Below are 20,580 nucleotides of genomic sequence, written 5' to 3'. Positions count from 1 at the left end.
TAAATCCAGTTGACCCATTTTATTATAAGGTTGGTAACAAGGCTTTTTGAATGCCATCTGAACTTAAAGTAAAATAAAACATTGCAGGTGTACAATTATCCCACGTTTATAAAATATTTGCTATCTGTATATACACATATAGGTACACAAATGCGCATTAACGCTCAGTATATTTTAACAGATTTTGGGGGGATGGTGAGATTTTAAGTGATTTTCCTGCTTTCCGCCAATTTTGATTTACTATTTTTTTCTTATAACTAGCATATATCATTTAAATAAGTCATTATTCTGAATTTCTTTTAAAAAGCAAGTCAAGCATTTCCATCCAAAGGAGGAAGAAGGAAGGTAAATGCAAACCCAGCAAAAAACATGGAAATTTTAAAAATTTAGTACAAATAATTGAATTTCAAATTCAGGAAACAACATGTTTACTACAAATTCTTTAACCACATTGTCTTTTTGATATAGTTATGATGTAGAAAAGCTTTCTGGCAACTTCCATTTATAAACTCAAATCTCCCAAGAAACAAACATTGTTTTGTTTAGAGGCATTTTATTTAGACAACTAAAACAATTAGATGTTCAGAAGCAGTGTACAATGAAAGAGAAATCAAACCAGTTACTTTATCATGAATTCCCTCTTCTTTACAACTAAAGCAAAAGGAAAAAAAAAAAAGGCTTTCTGCTTTTAAGGGAAACGTCGGAAAAATAGGCCAATATATTTTTCTTCTCCATAATAACATAAACGGCTACAAGAAATCTAATTATAATAAGAGAAATTGGATGTTGGCTTGCACATACTCATTAAAAAGACAACAGGCCATCATACCACAAGAGCCTACTTCCACCTGCCTTCATGTGAGACTCTTGCGTTTTCATGTACAGGTAACAAACACCAAGTTAGTTCCAGCACTGGAGCTAAGTCATATTCCCCATAATTTACTGCTCATGTTTGCCTTAAGCAGAGAGTAACTCCGGGAGGCTGATGCTTTTCTCTGCTTGCTTGTTTTAGTCCATAAGTTGTACATTATCTGCAGCATATGCCCAACGCTCAGGCCTTAACTTCAGGAGTTGAACTATAGATGGAATCTGAGTTCTCTGAAGCAATTTCTTCTGCAATGAAAAAAATAACAATGAAAAACACCCCACATTAGTCAACTTAATAAAGAAAATTTCTGTGTAAATTTCTGTGTTAACCACATTTCTGTGTAATAAAGGAATGAAAATTTTTTTGGTAAGTGTGCTGGTGACGCGAGGCAAAAGAGAACAAGGGCACAAACCATTAATGACTAGACTCATGTCACTAAAAATGCAATGAAGAAAGAGTTCATGTATTTCACCCATTACACTCTTACACTGTAACTTAACTTCCCAGGGGACCCTCTGCTGGGCTACACTTTCAGTGACTCCAACTATTGAGTAAACACTGAATTAAAGTCTTATCTTTGGAAGACCTGGCCGCCTCCTTTATTCATTCAAAATCAAACAATACTTTATGATCAGTATACCTTCCAATCTGTAATTCTACATTTGGGAAGTAGTATGTCCTTAATAAATGTTACAAAACAATTACAACTGCAACAGCTTGTATTTTTATTTTAGCAACTGCCTCATAAGTTAGACTCCACTATAAGAGTAACTACCTCGAATCCACACTACATCTCCATGCCTACCACTATGCTATAGATACTTAAATATTTGTTTTATGAACATGTGTATAAAATTACATACATATAATAAACTTTCCATTACTTAAGTATGTCCATATTTAGTAAGTGTCCTTTGTCAATCAATAGAACTCATCTAACCCTTTAATTTACATCCCCCAGGACCCAACGAAAGTTCATTCATCAGTATTTACCTAGCTCCTCTTCTGTTGTCTCTGGAAAACTGATCTTTGGCTTTGCCAGCTCACCACTATCTTCTTCTATGGAAAGAAAAGCACTTCATGATTATGTGAATAACTTCCAATAACTTCCAATATTTAAAGAAGAGTACGCATTATTCTAAGAAATGAGCTACAACATAGGAACCTCTTTCTTAATAATTAAAATTCTAAAATATTATGTGTCTCCTCAAAGTTCGCTTTTAAATTCATACTACAACTATTTTGGGATCAATAACTAAGTATTTTTATTAAAAACATGTCTACCTTATTAATAAGGATCTGTGAGTAATACCATTCAGAGATTAAATACATTTACTTATAAATTCTTTACACTGCCCTCTAGCAAAATTTGAATTAGGTCCATTCCATTCACCAAATGATCAAGTATAAAAACAAACAAAAGAACAAAAAACACAACAAAAAACTTTAACCAAACAAAATAACACAGTGGCCAATTTATAATCATGGGCTTCTCTGCTTCAACCATAATATAGAATTTAAAATCTATAGGCGACAGAAACATAGAAATAAAACTAGTGATGAAAAATGACACAAAATTATGAAGTTTAACTTGATAACTTTGTGGGCTTTTTAAAGTAAACTCTACCAACCCAGGGCTTCAACTTCCAACCCCTAGATTAAGATTCACATGCTCCGCCAAGTGAGCCAGCCGGGGCCCCATAAACTTGATAACTTTGAATACAAATTCTTACCAGGAAGCACACATTTCCAAAGGCCGTATGTTTTTCCTACCACAGTCTGCCATAGTCTCAATGTTCCATCTTCAGAACCACTGGCATAAAGTTCTCCATCAGGACTAAATCTCACACAGTGAATAGGACCAAAGTGTCCTTTGTAGGATTCTGAAAAAGAGGAGAAGGGCTATTAGATAATTTAAGACTTAAATAGTGGCTAAGTATTGATACACTAAAGAAAATACTGTCTTTTATTATTGGGAAGATGCAAAATTCTCAAGTCCAAATTCAAAGAGCTAAACCTCACTAAAAAAAATGAAGTGATTCTGGTTCGCCTGGTTGACTCAGTTGGTTAAACGTCCAACGTCAGCTCAAGTCATGATCTCATGGTTCATAAGTCTGAGCTCTGTACTGACAGCTCGGAGCCTGGGGCCTGTTTCAGATTCTGTGTCTCCCCCTCTCTCTGCCCCTTCCCTGATCATGCTCTGTCTCTGTCTCTCTCTCTCAAAAATAAATAAACATAATAAAAAAAAAAATGAAGGGCACCTGGGTGGCTCAGTCAGTTAAGCATCTGACTTCAGCTCAGGTCATGATCTCACAGTTTGTGAGTTCGAGCCCCACGTCAGGCTCTGTGCTGACAGGGCAGAGCCTGGAGTCTGCTTCAGATTCTGTGTCTCCCTCCCTCTCTGACCCTTCCCCACTTCCACTCTCTCTCTCTCCCTCTAAAATAAATTAAAAAAAAACATTTTTCAAAAATCAAAGTGATTCTTCTCACAAAGTGGTACATAATGTCTACCATTTCTCAATAAAATTACCCTCTTAGAATTTTAGCGCACATTATGGTTTCGTATTATCCCTCAAAAAAAAAAAAAAAAAAAAAAGAGGCTTCATGTCCCAATAAGGACGAAGGAAGGGAGTAAATTCTACAGAAAACAGGTCTAAAGTCTCAGTTCAATCCCAATTTCCACATCCTAAACTCACTGCCTATTTACCAGGAAACCAATTCCTATTATGACTACGGAGAGCCACCAGATGGAGCTCTTTTATACACGTTGCCTCTTAATTTCCTACCAGACTATCTGGATTCTACTATTCATTCTGTCACATGGAACATTAAGATACAAGCTCAATGCTGATCCTTAAATATTTTAATCTGTGGAATTTAATGAGAAAATGTACAGATCAGTAGTGGTGCTGTTCTGTTTAAAGCATATCCTTGTTTATGAACTTTTCTCATCTACTTTCTAAATGCTAATCATCTTATTAGTTTTCAAAGTCTTTATCAGACCAATGCTCCTGTTCTGTCTCCATCCATTCAACTCAAGGACCCTCATCTTCCCCCATCTCTGTCCAACCAGAGAATATCATGAGAGTATTATCACAAGAGAAAAGTTTTCATGAGAGTAGAAAGAATATGAGAGGTTTGTAATGAGAATAGCTGGATCAAAGGTCCAGAGTTCACTAACTGTGACCTCAGATCTCAGGCAAATAATTTACTTCTTTTTCAAAAAGAACAAAATACACGGCCAAAACATTCTGAAACCTTGGAAACTGACATTAAATAAAGATAATGAAAAAAAGAATCTTAATTGGGGCATCTGGCTGGTTCGGTAGAGCACCTGACTCACGATCTTGGGGTCATAAATTCAAGCCCCCACTTTGAGTGTAGAGATTACTTTAAGAATAAAAGAATCTCTTATTTAAAAGTCATTTATACTCAAATAATAAAGAGTGAACCATAAGCAATTATATGGTCCCTTCACCAAACTTCCACTTATCCAACCCAAATCCGTTAGCTTCCCCAAAGAAACAAAACATAAAGTTGTCTTTTGCTCTCGTGTATAATTCTAACAAGCTTAATATCATTGGGTGGTAAAGCAGGAGAGTTAGAAGAAATAAAGTAGCAGCTTATGGAAAAAGGGATTATAAAAACTGAACACACTAGCTCAAAAAGCAAAAACTATTTTGGGAAGGCTAAAAGTAGATACTGAGAGCAATGATTATGAAATACCTACATAAATGTAAACCTAGATCACTTCTCGGCCTTTTGGCTAAGATCAAGTGTAGTATCTGTTCTTATCAGTTTAATAAATGTAAACCTAGATAAATGATTATTAAACCTAGATAAATGTAAAGTTAGGATGTATGTCAACTTCAAATTAACTTTACATGTCCCTCCCCCTCCTTTACTAAGGACTATTATTATGAAAATGGAAGCAAAAGTCAGACTCCAAAAAAACCCCAAAATCTCCTCCAATTCAGATCCCAAAGGTATCCCTATAATAGGTCACAGCTGTTTCCCCCCCCCCCCCCCCCCCCCACACACACACTATTCTCTACAAACCTTAGAGATTCTTACGCTGGCAAAACAGAGGAGCCAGATAGACGGGCTACATACTAGCACTATGCTTCACAAAGAACAAACACCCTTACAGCTGCTTAACGGAATTTTGATATAAGACTGCCTTGTTGTATCCTCAGATAAATATACTGCACTACTGTATAGAATATCAGAATACAATGAACTTAGGTTAAAAGGAAAAGGTAAAATTGAGAGTTCAGTATACTTTGTTTGTAGTTCTACAAATACTTCTACCAAAAATGGAAAAAAGTCCTTTATTTTTTCGCTTGGAAATAGCAAGCTTTAGTTAGCCATAAAATTTGCTAACTGAGGTGTTAACTACTAAAACCTAGCATTTGACAAATGTAAACACATCATTTTAAGGGAAGAAAAAAAGGACAACTCACCTAATTCTTCTCCACTATTATAATCATACTTATAAAGTTTAAAGTCTTCACCACCTGCAACAAGAAATTCTTTCTCAGGATGAAGAGATGCAGAATTGATGGTTGCAGGAGCTTCAAAGGATTTAATTGGGTCCAAACTGGAAAATAATTTAAATAATATTTATAAACGTTGAATACTGCATAATAATACCAAAAAATAATTCAGTTTCTTTTAAACTGTTCCTAATTTCTGAAACACAAGGAATAATTACATCTTCATTTAGTCAAACATAAATAGAGATGTTAAAAAAAAAAACAACAAACCTCTAAATAATATTAGCAAAAAAAGTTCAGAAAGATACTATGCCCAAGCGGAGCTCATACCAGAAATACAAGGCACTTTGGGCAGCGAATGCCTTCTTGGAAATGACTGTTAGCTAATTAAAACAGCATGGCTAATCTATTTGGATTTTTACACTGAACAAAATGTAATTCTGTATTGTTTGATTTTTCCATGATAACCATGCATTATCTTTGTAAACAGAAAAAGGTTTTACAGTAAGTAACATAATGGATTATTTGTACATTATTCTCAATTGCTGAAAATGTATGAGCTTCTGCAACAACAAAAAACCTTCAGTGCCATAAAAATATAAAACTGCTAAAGATGGCTCAGTTTTTAATATCAAGCTTTAAAAGAATAACCAAATTTAAAACTACAGCTATATAATAAAAATCAATGCACAACAACAGCTTCACCTGAGTATCAATGAGTTTGGACATCGGCTCTTTTCCAGTCTAATCCTAAAAGTCCTGAAAGGCTCCAACATAAAACATCAAGAGCATTCCTGCTCCGAAATGCCACCACCCTATTCCCATCATCACACACTACATACAGAAATTCAAGTTAGTCATGACTGGTGCAGGATCACTGAAGAGCAACCTTCTGCCTTGAATGGTAGAAGGTTCAGTAGGCCAGCAAACCTCTGCCACTGAAACAGGATCCGAGGTGCTGATCTAAGCAGGGCTATGTGCTGCCTAAATCCACAAGGGACCAGTGAACACAGTCATACAAATTAATGGCTCCGGGCAATTGTATTCTATTACTACCACTTCACTGTGGGTGCATGAACTCCTTTACATTCTTAACTGCTTTTCTCCGTTTTTACTACCTCCTCTTTCCTTTTGCCCTCCAGTAAAGCTCAACTGTGCAAGTTGCCCTTCTGACAAAAGGTAAAAGACTGCTGGTTGGAGCATAATGTGGTATAATCTTTACAGAAATCATGTATGCAAAGAACTTTATTTATTTATTTACTTACTTATCAAAGTTTTTATTTATTTATTTTGGGAAAGAGAACAAGCAGGTAGGAGCAAAGACAGAGAAAGAGAAAGAGAATCCCAAGCAGGTTTTGTGCTGTCAGTACAGAGCCCAAATATGGGGCTTGAACTCAAACCAAGAGATTAGGACCTGAGCTGAAATTGAGTTGGACACTTAACTGACTGAGCCACCCAGCCGCCCCTACAAAGAACTTTCCTACCCTTTGAACTGCTAATTCATATAAGGAAATACTCAGGTTTCTCTTACAAGGAAATATCAGAGATGTACCATAAATCACTGCAGCGTTAAAACAGGGAAACTGACACATGATTAACACCTATTATGTAATACACCTACCAAAAATATTTTCAAACAATTTTTAATAGCTGAGAATAATTTAAAATAAAAAATCTGAATTACACTCATAGGACCCTAGTAACTAAAGACAAATGCCCACATGAACACACACATATAATGTTATAAAAGACTAAGACAGAAAATAAAACTACCATTAACATTCTGGCATCTATAGTTGAAGAACTGTGGGTAAATTTTTTTTTCTATTTCCCAAATTTACAACAGAGGTATTAACCATATTTATGGTCACAAAAAAAAGAGGTCTGTTTTTGGAAAACATCACTAGGTCTACACAAACTTCAAAGAAAAAAAAAAAACAGTTTCTCTAAAATTTTAAAGGGAAAATTAATAAGAGAATCAAGATCACAGTGGTTTTATACAGTAATGAATGTTAATTATAGCACCAGTCTAGCAATCCTTTTAAGAAAATTATCATTTAAAAGTTGTTAAGTTTTACCAATGTCCTAAATATCTGGAAATTAATATGATTAATTCATCAATATTCCAAATTCTTAAAAAACATATTGTTAATGGTATGGAAATATTTCCTCCTATATTATGTAGTATAGGCTAAGATTTGTTTTGTAAAGAGTTAAATTCCTTTCACATTTGCCTTCTAATTTTTAAGTTACCAACAAAAAAAAAAAAAAGAGAGAGACAGAAAAGAAAAGAAAGAAAAATTAAGGTATTTCTTGGACATACCTTACTGCACTATGAAAAGCAATAGATCGTCCATAAGTTATTACCAAGATCTCTCCCTCAGGAATATATTCCATACTGCTAACAGACATATTAAAATTTAGAGACTTCACTTCTGTCATAGTAGCATGATCCCAAAGGCTGCAAAAAAGGAAGAGGAAAACAGTGGTATTTACTCATTTAAGAGAAGTGCGTAATTCCCAATTATACCTACAGATTAATCAATGAGAGAATAATCACAATTGTGGTACAACAACCTTCATTCCAATTCACAAATTATAGATGATACAGAGAATGTTTGGGTTCCTATACAATGATAAATTACTTGGTATCTGGTTGGTGAGGTCAACTTTAACACTTACACATACCTCCCAAGCAATTTAGCAAAATTACACTGTTAAGACATATAAATCTTAATTTTGCCATTCTAGTGTCACTCTAAATAATGGTTCTTATACTCTGTATTTGTGAATATGATGACAGCTATTATATATTACTACGGGAGAAAACAATCAGCACAAAGAATTGTGTATAGAATTTCAGGACTTTCATGGACTCCCTACACCCAGCCTGTCCACTGACTCAGGTTAAGAGTACGTGCTTATAAAGATATCAGTAGTTTTAATTAAGTGTCTTGTGGATTCTGCTCTAGGTTTATAATAGTAAACAGCTCCAGAAAAATGTTATCTGTGTACAGCTTAAGTTTTAAATTATTAAAGAAAAATTACTTACCGGACAGTTTTATCATCAGCTGAAAGAATCTGTTTATCCTCACTGCACCATAAAGCTTTTTTAATACCAGAAGTGTGACCACTGATTTCCTTAGGTTCTTAAGATAAAACAATTTAAAATTGTTAATATTTCATTTTCTTAACTGAGCAACATTGAAATATGTAAAAAGAAAAGAAAAAATAAATTTTAAGTAAGACTGCCAACTTTTCAAAGCCCAACACAATACAAAGTTACAGTTTATAAAAGAACACATTTAGTTTTTCTGCACTGGATGGAAAACTTATTCGCATAACAAAGAACCCAAGAACTATGCTGTTATTTATCCTCACTTGGGACTGAATATATCACTCCCTCCAGGCTACTTTCTGCTTTCAAAAGCATTACCATTACTGTACCACAATGAAATAAAAGAAGCTAATCCAACATCATCACTAACACTGGGACCTTCATCCAAGTCACTGTTGGTAGTAACTAACAGGAAAAAAGAGGGAAATAGAGGCTGACAGAAGAAAAGGAGAATAAAAAGCAATGTGGCAATTCCCAAGAATATTTTTTTTTAACTTTATTTATTTTGAGAGAGAGAATCCCAAGCAGGCTCCACACTGTCAGTGCAGAGCCTGATGCAAGAGTTTGAACTCAGGAACCATGAGATCATGACCTGAGCCACCCATGTGCCCCTCCCAAGAATATTTCTACGCTGAGAGCAAAGCACCCAAAAAATAGGAACCTGTCTCCATTGGGAGACTTTCCCTTCAAAAGATTAAAAAACAACAACAAAACTACTCAGTGTTATCTTTGGACAAAAACATGCTGGAGGCAAAGCTAGTCAACACTACTTTGATTTGGGGCAAGTTACTTAATCTGTCGAAGTAAAGGTTACTTAACCCTTTCATTTCTTCATCTGTATGATGGGATAACGACAGTTACTGTACCTCATAATTTGAGTATAAGGACCAAATGAGAATATTCATCTGAAGCTTCTAACCCGGTGTCTGACATACAGTAAAACTTCAGTTAATTGCTGTTATTTCTATTGCCAGTACAGTGCAAGAACCACTTTCAAAAATCAGCTTTGAGAAAGGTAAAAGATGAAAAATATCCACCAAAGGCCTGAACTACCTTGCAGAGTCAGATAGACATGCTGATTGTAAGAGGTCCAAGTACTTTGCTATGTTTTGGCTTCAAGTTATCAAAGAGAATGAAGAGAAATACTTCCAGATGCTAATGAAGAATCACCTATAAATGTAGTCTGTTTGGTCACCTTAAAAATGCTTTTAGGAAAGAGAGTATCTTGAGAATAATTATTTAATATCCAATGTAGCTTTGACTTTCACACAAACTTTGGAAGTTCACAGATTTATGAATAAATAATAAATACCCATGATACAAAATTTAAGAGACCAACTTATATAAAACAAAATCTTGTTCATCATAATTTCATAGCTTTTGAAATATATTATAATGTGGCTAGAAAAGCATTAAACTACTACAAAATAGACTACTACAAAATGAATATCTGTACCAGAAAAGAAAAGGTATCTTTTACAACTTCGATGCAATAGAGAATTCATTAGGGAAATGATCAATTTCACCACCAAAAACTTTACAATGTGTATACCATAAACCTATTTATTTGAGAGACAGAGAGAGAGAGGAAAAGAGAGAGAGAGAGGAAAAGAGAGAGAGCATGCATGCATGAGCAGGGGAGAGGGGTAGAGGGAGAGATAGAATCTCAAATAGGCTCCACACTCAGCATGGAGCCTGATGCAGGGCTTGATTCCACAACCCTGGGATCATGACCTGAGCCAAAATCTCAAATAACTGAGCCACCCAGACACCCCTATACCATAAACCTTAACTAATAAAATTTAAGGGGCACCTGGGTGCCTTAGTCTGTTAAGTTTCCTACTTTGATTCAGATCATGATCTCATGGTTTGCTGAGTTCCAGCCCCACAATGGGCTCTACTACCCTGAGAGTGCAGAACCTACCTGGAATTCTCTCTCTCTCTCAAAATAAATTAACTTTTTTAAAAAATGTAAAAGCAAGCAACAAATTAGAATACAATAAAGAACCTTAAAACCAATAAAAAAAGATGAACACCACAACAGATAAATTGGCAAAAAGTACGAACAGGCTATTCACCAACAAATACATTAAAATGGCACTCCATAGTTATTTAATCTCATGAATAATTTTTTTCAAGTTTACATTAATACCACAGAAACATTTTTCTTCTACTGAATTGAGAAAGATACAGTTAGTTATCAGTGTTTGCTAGAACAGGTTAACTATAGATATATTTTTTACACTTCTGTAGAACACACTTTAGTAATTCCTACCAACAGTTTCCAAGTATACCTCCTTTTTGTCCCAACAATTCTATTTCTATGTAGTTATTCTACAGAAACAATTGCGGAAATATTTGCAATTAAAAGGATGTTAAGCATAACACTACTTATAAAAACATTTTTTTAATGTTTTTATCTTATTTTTGAGAGAGAGAGAAACAGAGCACGAGCAGGGAAGGGGCAGAGAGAGAGGGAGACACAGAATCTGAAGCAGGCTCCAGGCTCCCAGCTTTCAGCACAGAGCCCGACGCGGGGCTCAAACTCACGGATGGTGAGATCATGACCTGAGCCAAAGTTGGATGCCCCACCAACTGAACGGCCCAGGCACCCCAAGCATAACACTACTTATGATATTTAAAATCTGTAAGTAGCCCAAACAGGTCACATAGTAAGAGATTTTTTAATCCACTTATCCATAGGATGAAAATGATACAGTCATTAAAAACAGTGGATAGAATATTTCAAAACATGAAAAAATTGTGAATTGCAATTTTTAAAATTTTTTTTAATTCAAAAAAAAATTTAAAAATCCTATTAATACATTCACATGGTTCAAAAATCTGAATATATGTACACACTAAGAACTTGCACCCTTCTTACCTTCTACAGATAACCACTCATTCTTACCAAAAAGTAGTAACAATGCTATGCATCTTTTTAAACTTAATATGATAAAAATTTAGCAAAATAAGATTTTAGGTTGTAAGAAAAAGATACAAGTACAATGTAGCAAATAAATGGACATTATAAAAAAGAGATTTGCATAGAAAAAAAAAACCTGGAAGAATATGAACCAAAAACTAAAGATATTAACAATGATTAATACTGGATTATGAATTATGTTTTCATTTTTTTCTTTGTGACTATCTTTAACTTCCAAATTTGAGCACTGAACATGATTCTTTTTAATCAAGAAAACTTATTTAAATTACAACAAAATATAATACAGGTATAAATTATGCTTACCTGCTTCAGGTTTGTTCAAATCATATATGCGTAACAGTTTATCCTGTCCCCCGGTTAATAAGTAATTACTATCCTGAAAACACACACAAGGAAAATGTTAACAGATTAGCCATTTTAACAGCTATATCTTTCTGAAACTTCTTCAACACCAACTAAAATCTAAATAAAGTTCACCGACATCGGGGCGCCTGGGTGGCTCAGTCGGTTGAACATTTGACTTCAGCTCAGGTCACAATCTCAGAGTTCATAAATTTGAGCCCCACATCGGGCTCCGTGCTGACAGCTCAGAGCCTGAAGCGTGCTTTGGATTCTGTGTCTCCCTCTCCTCTGCCCCTCCCCTGCTCACGCTCTCTCTCAAAAATAACCTTGAAATAAATAAAGTTCGCAGGCATCACAAAGAGATGTAAAACGTACCAATTCTGAGAAGATACTGTAGAACATTTATTCTTTTCGTAATTGCCTAAATTTCGTAAAACCCTTTAAGCTCTCCAGTTCAAGTGTATTACACCACCTACCACATGAATCTTCTCCATCTGCCTTATCCTGCTCCCCTCCCCACTAACAAACACTTCTTTGGTGATCTCAACTTTATCCTTTCCCCTCTGAAAGTAGTTAGGAAACATTATTGGCACATTTTAGATATTTGTTGCTACCGACGGAGAATTCATCCAAGAGTTCCAGGGTATCTCAGGATTAACCAAATAAATAAATAAATCTCTATAGCTTAATATGCAATTATATTATCAAATATAAGGCAATATACACCTAATATCGCCCCAAATATACAAACCAATCAAATATACAATGTCACTACATCCTATAGTAACAGCAATTTCACTCCCTAAAATAAATTCTATATTCTGATACCTGCGTAAAATCCACAGTCTTGACAATGTGTTTATGAGCCAGCGTCATCAATTCATCTCCTGAGACAGCATCCCACACTTTGCTAAAAGTAAAAAGAGTGAAATTAGAAGAGAAATATAATGGTAATTTTGATGATTACCAAGTAAGTTAGATACATGAAATGTTATATAAATGTATTACGTATCTCTCATTATCTTTAGTATCCCTCACTGTTAAGAGTTCATTTGATTAAATAATTTAAATGATTCTAAAGAAAAATATACCTGTAGAAGCCATGTAGCGAATCTAATTTTGACAATGAAAAAGATCTACAAATTTAAGTAAATGATATCCATGAACCAACCCATCCTTACCTTTAGCCTACAGCCATAATATCCTTTTAGCAAGACTACAAAACATTTTAACCAATTTTAAGTTTCATCTTTCCAATTTGTTTCTCTAGTCACTAGTCTCACTTACGTGCAAAACAAACAAGCGAAAAACAAAAAATCCTAGAAAAAATTTGCAGAAGAATGAAAAGGCCACATAAAATTTTATTATCAAGACAGTAGAGAAGAAAATATTCTCTTCCTCAAAGCTGACTCTTAAATTCTCAAATTCTAGTCCAATTAACTTCCCCCAAAGTATCAGCCTTTGATTATATAATGCTAAAACAGGATTTTTAATCTCTCAACTGCCTGTTTCCCTGACCCACTCCAACCCAAAGTATATGTGTGGTTGTGTGTCTATACAAATATATATGTATGTATGCACACTATAAGAGGTTCCCCAGGGCGCCTGGGTGGCTCAGTTGGTTAAGCGTCCGACTTCAGCTCAGGTCACGATCTTGCGGTCCGTGGGTTCGAGCCCCGTGTCGGGCTCTGGGCTGATGGCTCAGAGCCTGGAGCCTGCTTCCGATTCTGTGTCTCCCTCTCTCTCTGCCCCTCCCCCATTCATGCTCTGTCTCTGTCTCAAAAACAAACGTTAAAAAAAAATTAAAAAAAAAAAAAAAGAGGTTCCCCAAATAAAAAAGCTTAGAGAAGAAAAAAACTCATTTTCTATCAGAAGTGATTATTGAAAAATAAACAAGAAAACCTTGCTTACTGGGAAAAGAACTGTTAAGAGTGAACAAACTATGCTCCAAAAAGATATTCATTTTAATGTAACTGACATTTATTTTTAAAAATAAAGGGAACCATATACAGTGGGGGGCAGAGTGGGGGGTGTGGGGGAAGCATGACCAAAGCAGCAGCATCCAGGGTGCCAATATATCTATAGTCTTTTCCATCCTATTTAGAAACACTACTAAAATTGAAGATGACCCCTTCTGACAGTGTGTTCTAATAATCACTTCTACTAACTTTGGCATATTTCCATTATTCACAGTAACAATCCTAAAAAGGGTTTATAGCCCTAAAAATAATCTAGAATAACCTAAATGTTTTCTAATGTATTTTTCAATCACCAGATGTGAAACTGATATTAACTAGCTGGCTGAGGGGTTCAAATGAAAACAGTGAAGGATCATTAAAACAATACCCTTTCATCAGCGAATCATGCAGCATTTACATTCTGCACAACTCATGAAGTACCCGTCATCTCCCTAAACTACTGATTCACCTTACATCCCCTGTTTCGTGCATATAATATTGTTATCTGTTCAATACTTTTCTTATCCTTGGAACAGACTTACCATATGTCTCAAAAGAGGGGTTGCTTAAAGTTTAACAACAACAAAAATTAAGTTATTTTAGGTGGAAAAAACTGCCCAGCTATCTTAACATGACCAAGTCATCAAAAAGGAGATAATTCCACCTTCAATTTATTGGCAACCTTATTCAGAGAAAAATCGATCTTTCTATTGTCTTTTACAAGCGAGAAAAGTGACCATACACTGTTTACCTATGGATTGCTGGGCCTAACTCCAGATCCATTTAATCACCCTCTGGAACAGAGCACAGTAACCTTCTCCACTTTAGGCACCCTCTCCAAATGATTTTAAGAGGAAAGTGGAGATGCTAAGAAAAGGATCATGGGAAGTAAAGCTTACATTAGCTTCATGAATTAAAAGATATAAAGAGGATAGAGTTTCAGGAAATAGTGTACTTATCACCTGACTCAATTGCCCGAATTATCTCAAGATAGCATTCCAACTGACCCACAGACCAGCTCTGCTGAATACATTTTCTCCACAAGAACAAAATACACCTCTAGATACACATGACATTAATGAATTTTATGAGAAACATAGGAAGGGTGAGTGCTTCCCAAAAATTATTTATACCAACTATGATTAATCAGGTAAGTGGGGGAAGCTATTCTTTAGCTGGATCAGGTTCCGTAACAGCAAGTCCCATGCAAATCATTAAAAGAGATTATACACAAGGCTCCTACTCCTCCAAAACAGACACTGAACAAGTAAGGGGTAAGACTCACCTACTATTTATTGAAGCATCTACTAGGCAAGAGACGCTGTGCTAAACTCCAAGGATGTAAATGGAGAAAGATCTCTCTAATCCTCCCAAAAACCATGTGGTCTTACACCCATCTTACAGATACGAAAGCCAAAGTTTTAAGAAGCAACCCATGATCAAACTGGAAATACACAGCATGGCTAGCACATGAACTCAGCCCTCACCAAAGCGAATGCTTATATCTATCTTTCCCACTCTATCATGGCACCTAAAAGCCTTAAGGGGGGGGGGGGAACAAAACCAAAAGCATTTAATATTTAAATCTATTCAACCCTCTTGCACAAAACCAAATAATTTCATGGCTTTAGCCAAAGAAGTTCCAAAATTGTACATATGATTTTGGTCTAGTGGGAATGGTAGCTATCACTGCTACCTTACACATGCAACACTTACATACTCATTCAATTTTAGGCAATGTTCTAAATATTAGAAACATTTTAACTCATTTAATATTCACAACTGACACAGGAGACAAGCATTATTACTATTCTCATCTTTATAGATGACGACACTGAGAAAAAAGAGGTTAAATAAATTCCCAAGGTCACAGAACTACTAAATGCCGGAAGGAGGATTCAATTACAGAATCCGGTTCATGCTTTTAATGCCACTTGTAAACACAGACATTGAGACTTGAAATGTTAAGCACAAAAAAACACTGAATACCTATCCACAGGTATTCCTGTGGTATCACAGGAATAGGTATCACACGTCCTCAAATGTGTGATTTGGGTTATTAATGCTCTGTAAGTGACCTAAATAAAGATAATTGTTCCTCTGGCAGCAAGATAAAATCCTGACTACTCTTTCCAAGACTCTAAGTATTTAAAGTGCCATATTTTTTCACACCTTTTTCGCTCTCCATTTCAGAGGCGTTATCGCATGAACAGTAATTTCTATCTAGCTCTTTATCTTCCCAAGGACTGGCATTATAATTTGGTCAAATGCACAAACGAAGGCTCTTCACAGATGTTACAGAGACAGGCATCCTTCCCAACAACTTTTTGCACAAGTCTCTTAAAGATCAGAGCAAGCCCATCAAGCAGGAGGTGACAAAACATTTTGCTCACTAATTAACACTGACAGGGCCCAGAATTGAGGTTAACAAAAATGTATCCTTTCAGAATTGCAATTCAAAAGCTTGTTTAATGCTAATGTTTGCAGTGTCTAACATCTTGTTCCACTTAAAACTTCATTGTATTTTTTTAATTTGAGAGAGAGAGAGAGACTGTGCAAGCTTGCGTGAGAGGGGGAGGGGCAGGAGGGTGCGAGGGAGGGAGGGAAGGAGAGTGAGAGAGAGGGAGAGAAGTAGAGAGAAAGAAGGGGGGGAAGAGAGAGAGAGAGCGGGAGGGAGAGAGAGAGAATCTCAAGTAGGCTCCATGCTCCCACAACCCTAAGATCATGACCTTAGCTGAAACCAAGAGCAGACACCCAACCGACTGAGCCAGCCAGGAGCCCCAAAACTTAATTATGTTTAAAATACCACTTTATTAACTATTCACTTATTACACCAGACTGGGAGCTAGTTTCAACAATGACATTTTTAATATCCTCATCCCAAATGTCTGAAGTCTACTAGAGTTGAAAACCTCAGTTTTCTACCTCTGTTATAAAATCAGTGACTTTCATTTCCAATGACAATGTTCCTACTAGACTGAGCAAAAAACTCTGGAGGAGTTGAAGTGGAAAAAAAAAAAGCTAACCTCTTGGCAATCAGACACAAGTATTACAGAAGCAAAACCAAGATCTGTGATTAACCCATTCTTTACCGTCTACTTTAGAAAACTTCCTCAAGTTATTTATGCAACAAATATTAAGTACTGAACAAGCCAAGGGATATAAAAAATATAAGACATGACCCCTGACTTTAAGAAGCAACAACACATAAATCAATTATGTGCTATCAAAGTGCCAGAAGTTTTAATACTGGGAACAGTGTGAGCCCAAGAAGGAATGAATGGGCACTTTCACCTGATTGCACTCCAGAAGTCTTCCGTCTGAGAATCACTTTTACCAAATTAAATAAAAAAAGGTGAATGGGAAGGACATGTTACAAGTATGCACGCTCACATCTACAGTAACATTTGACCTGAAGCTGTTGACATTACAGGATTTATATAAAATCAACAGCTCCTTATTTTATCAGGATTACACACAATCACAGCAAGGCACAGCACAAAGCCTTGTAACAGTTACGCATAAAGACGTAATAGAAATCTATTCATTGAAGTACAGACAAACGTTCAGGCTGACATTTATAACTTTTGTTACTGCTCTCACCATCTCAAATTTAATCCCGGATAAGCACTATTATCTCCCTCACCTTGTTTTAAAAACTGTAATTTATTTAATTTTACATACAGTAGAATTCATTCTGTGGCATAGAAATCTACACGTTTCAACAAAGGCATAGTCACATATCTACTACTACAATCTGTCTTTTTTTTTTTTTTTTTTTAACGTTTATTTATTTTTGAGACAGAGAGAGACAGAGCATGAGTGGGGATGGGGCAGAGAGAGAGGGAGACACAGAATCTGAAACAGGCTCCAGGCTCTGAGTGGTCAGCACAGAGCCCGACGCGGGGCTTGAACTCACAGACCGTGAGATCATGACCTGAGCCAAAGTCGGACGCTTAACCGACCAAGCCACCCAGGCGCCTCTGTCTTTATTTTTTATAAATACTCCTAACATAGAATTACGAGAGAGAAAGGAAGGAAGGAAGGAGACTACTTTTACTCTCCAGAGTTGAGTGTAACAAAGTCTACTACCATACAATTGCTCTTGACATTGCCTTCATCAGTTTACACATTTAAGTGTCTGTTAAGTCATAAACACAATCAGAAACTAGAATACCAAGACTATATAAAAAAATGAAAGTGCCCAGAAGGGGAAAGTGGGTCTTTACAAGTCACTCTAACATATGCAAAGGCCAAAAACCAAAATAGGTAAGATGTATTTTGGCGACAGTAAGTTTAGTGTAACTAAACCACAAGGCATATGGTATGCAGTGCCAGAGATGTCGATAAACCAAGATGAGGCCAAAGTGTAAACTGGCAACAACTGAAATTTAACGTTTAGGCCAGTGGTTCTAAGGCTGGACATCAGAACCACTTAGCAGAACTTCAAGGAAAAAAAACCAAAAAACTGATGCTGGGGGATGTGGGGGCCCCACCTCCAGATCAATTAAATCAGAATTTCGCAGACACATACATCTGAATAATTTAAAGTTCTCTTGGGTACATGCAAGGTCAGGAACCACGGAAACTGCAGAGGGAAGAAGGAAGATCATTAGAGAAGTGACATGATGAAATCTGTTTTTAGGAAGATTATGGAAGATAAAAAGAAAGGAAAGCTACTAGTGGTAGGGACATAAAAACATCATAGCCAGGAGATATGCTGCTATAGAATTAACAATGAAGAGGGGCGCCTGGGTGGCTCAGTCGGTTAAGCGGCCGACTTCGGCTCAGGTCACGATCTCCCGGTCGGTGAGTTTGAGCCCCTCGTCAGGCTCTGTGCTGACAGCTCAGAGCCTGGAGCCTGTTTCAGATTCTGTGTCTCCCTCTCTCTGACCCTCCCCCGTTCATGCTCTGTCTCTGTCTCAAAAATAAATAAACATTAAAAAAAATTAAAAAAAAAAAAAAACGATAATGTGGACGTAAGGAAGAAATCAAGAGTAATTTAAATTTCAACCTTAAAAAACTTAGAAAATAAAAAGCAATGGAGTTTGGAAGTTTTAAATATGTGTAAAGCCAGTTAACAAAAACAGAGAATGAGATGGGGCTAAAAATCCAGGTCATCAGCACTAGGGAGCCACAGAAGTGTGCAATATCACTCAGAAAGCACATGTAGTGCAGCATTTGTAAGCACGACCCTCCCAAGATTCGTTATCTAAAGTGCCTGTTAACAATGCAGGTTCCTGGGTCCTAATCCAGACATAGACAATAAGTCATTTAAAGTCTCTGAAAATTGGTGAGAACCACTGAAGAGAAAGAGGCAGAAAGGACTACAGGTTTAGTGAGATCAAACATCATGTGCTCTATCTGGTAGGCACTGAGTCAGAATTTTATGAATAACTGAAGTTGAAGTTTTGAGTACTTCCATTAACACAATCCACGGAGATCTCCAAAACTGGCTGTTTCGGCTATACTTACGCAGTGAAATCCGCAGCTGCTGTAGCTGCTTTGGTGGCATCCTTATTCAATGTTGCACCCCAAACAGCACCCTTATGACCCAAAAATGTTCCAATCCAGTCTCCTGTATCTCCCTGACGTAGCATAGGCTTCCCATCTAAAACACATTTAAAAAAGCATGTTATTTCGAAGTTCAGATTACTTAAAATCTAAGACTCGAACATAAAGTGATTGTGTTAAATCACAAAGTGGAACACTGCTTTTATTGTTTAACTATTCTCATTCACTGAGGTCACTATGAAACGTCCAGAACTAAATTAACTGAAGAGCTGAGCCAGACATGCTCACTGAAGCGTCTGTAATTCGGTAGGAAGAATACTGATCTATGTCAAAATAATGTAGATTTCAGTCTTATTTTGGACAAACGTCTTAACCTAAATCTCAGTTTCCAATTGAAGAACGGGACTACTACCACAAAGGAATGTCCAATGAAATAATAACAGGAATGACAAGTCTCTGTAAAATAACGAAAGGTATTACTTAGCCTGGCCTAGTTTCTTCATGCCCCAAATCCTTGAAAGATTATTTACAGTATTTGATGGCCGGGGCGCCTACGCAAGCGTACAGTCCGGATGCTCCAGAAATAGCAATAAAAGTAAAATGAGAGGCCTAGACGGGGGGAGGGCAATACTTGGCCTCACCAGAGGATCAGAAAAGCCTCTCTTGGCTCCAACTACGAATCCCTATTTTCCCCATCAGACCATGTTGGCCTCAATCTCAAAGGCTGAGATCTCCCTTCGGCACTGGGGAATACCTTTGGAGCCAGTCCTACCCGTCAGGGATCTGGATCCAGGGGCCCTGCTCACCTTTGCAAGCGCTGATTAAGAAATAGCCATAGGGCGTGATGCCACTGAAGGCCAAATCAACCACAGGCCGCGTGTGGCCCGAGCAGGTGAGCGGAGTCTGCCTCATTGCCATGGCGGCGGCGAACCGAGCGATCCGGCTGCGGAGCCGAGGGTCGTCTGCTCTTTTCTTTCCTCTGCCGCAGAGCCTCTGGCTCAAGGCCCCCGCCCTGACACTGGGGACTGGGGATGGGCCGAGAAACAGGAAAAAGAGGCCAATCGGGCAGCAGCGAGGTCAGGAAAGGGTTTGGGGATGGGCCAGGGTGTCCGCGACGGGCGACCGACAGCGGCCAGGGAGGGAAAGGGAGGGAGGGAGGAAAGTAGGGGAGGGGGAAAGCCGGAGAACCCGCGGCCAAGACCCGCACGGTCCACACCGGTACCGGCAGGAAGTGACGATACCAATGACGTCAAGCGTCCGTCGGAAGTGACGATCTAGCAAGAAGGCAAGTTTGCCCGGTGGAAGAGCTAATAGGACAGCAGTGCGCAGGCGCTAGA

The 20,580-nt window shown here is 37.1% G+C and overlaps 1 protein-coding gene and 1 pseudogene across 1 annotated transcript; one reads left to right on the top strand and one right to left on the bottom strand.

Moving 5' to 3' along the window:
* Nucleotides 1-273: 273 nt before the first annotated feature.
* On the bottom strand, nt 274-20,486 carry LOC122224293 (serine/threonine kinase receptor associated protein). The gene is made up of 10 exons (XM_042945906.1): nt 20,050-20,486; nt 19,205-19,340; nt 12,600-12,681; nt 11,733-11,805; nt 8,417-8,513; nt 7,688-7,825; nt 5,332-5,468; nt 2,602-2,751; nt 1,862-1,927; nt 274-1,113 (listed from the first exon to the last, which is right to left on the bottom strand). The coding sequence occupies exons 1-10, from the start codon at nt 20,159-20,161 to the stop codon at nt 1,052-1,054; spliced, it is 1,053 nt and encodes a 350-aa protein (XP_042801840.1). The 5' UTR covers nt 20,162-20,486; the 3' UTR covers nt 274-1,051.
* Nucleotides 4,615-4,787, top strand: LOC122225765 (annotated as a pseudogene).
* Nucleotides 20,487-20,580: the final 94 nt, after the last annotated feature.

This window comes from Panthera leo, chromosome B4 (genome assembly GCF_018350215.1).
Source record: "Panthera leo isolate Ple1 chromosome B4, P.leo_Ple1_pat1.1, whole genome shotgun sequence".
NCBI classification, from domain to species: Eukaryota; Metazoa; Chordata; class Mammalia; order Carnivora; family Felidae; genus Panthera; species Panthera leo.
This window is presented reverse-complemented; position numbering and strand designations above follow the sequence as displayed.

Bases quoted from the DNA above. Each gene is read 5' to 3' on its own strand.
- LOC122224293 (XM_042945906.1), bottom strand. From the start codon at position 20,161: ATGGCAATGAGGCAGACTCCGCTCACCTGCTCGGGCCACACGCGGCCT. The intron at 7,826-8,416 runs GTAAGTAATTTT...CCTTTTTTGCAG, and splicing joins GCTGATGATAAAACTGTCCG to CCTTTGGGATCATGCTACTA. The intron at 1,928-2,601 runs GTAAGAATTTGT...TTCTTTCCATAG, and splicing joins TTGGAAATGTGTGCTTCCTG to AAGAAGATAGTGGTGAGCTG.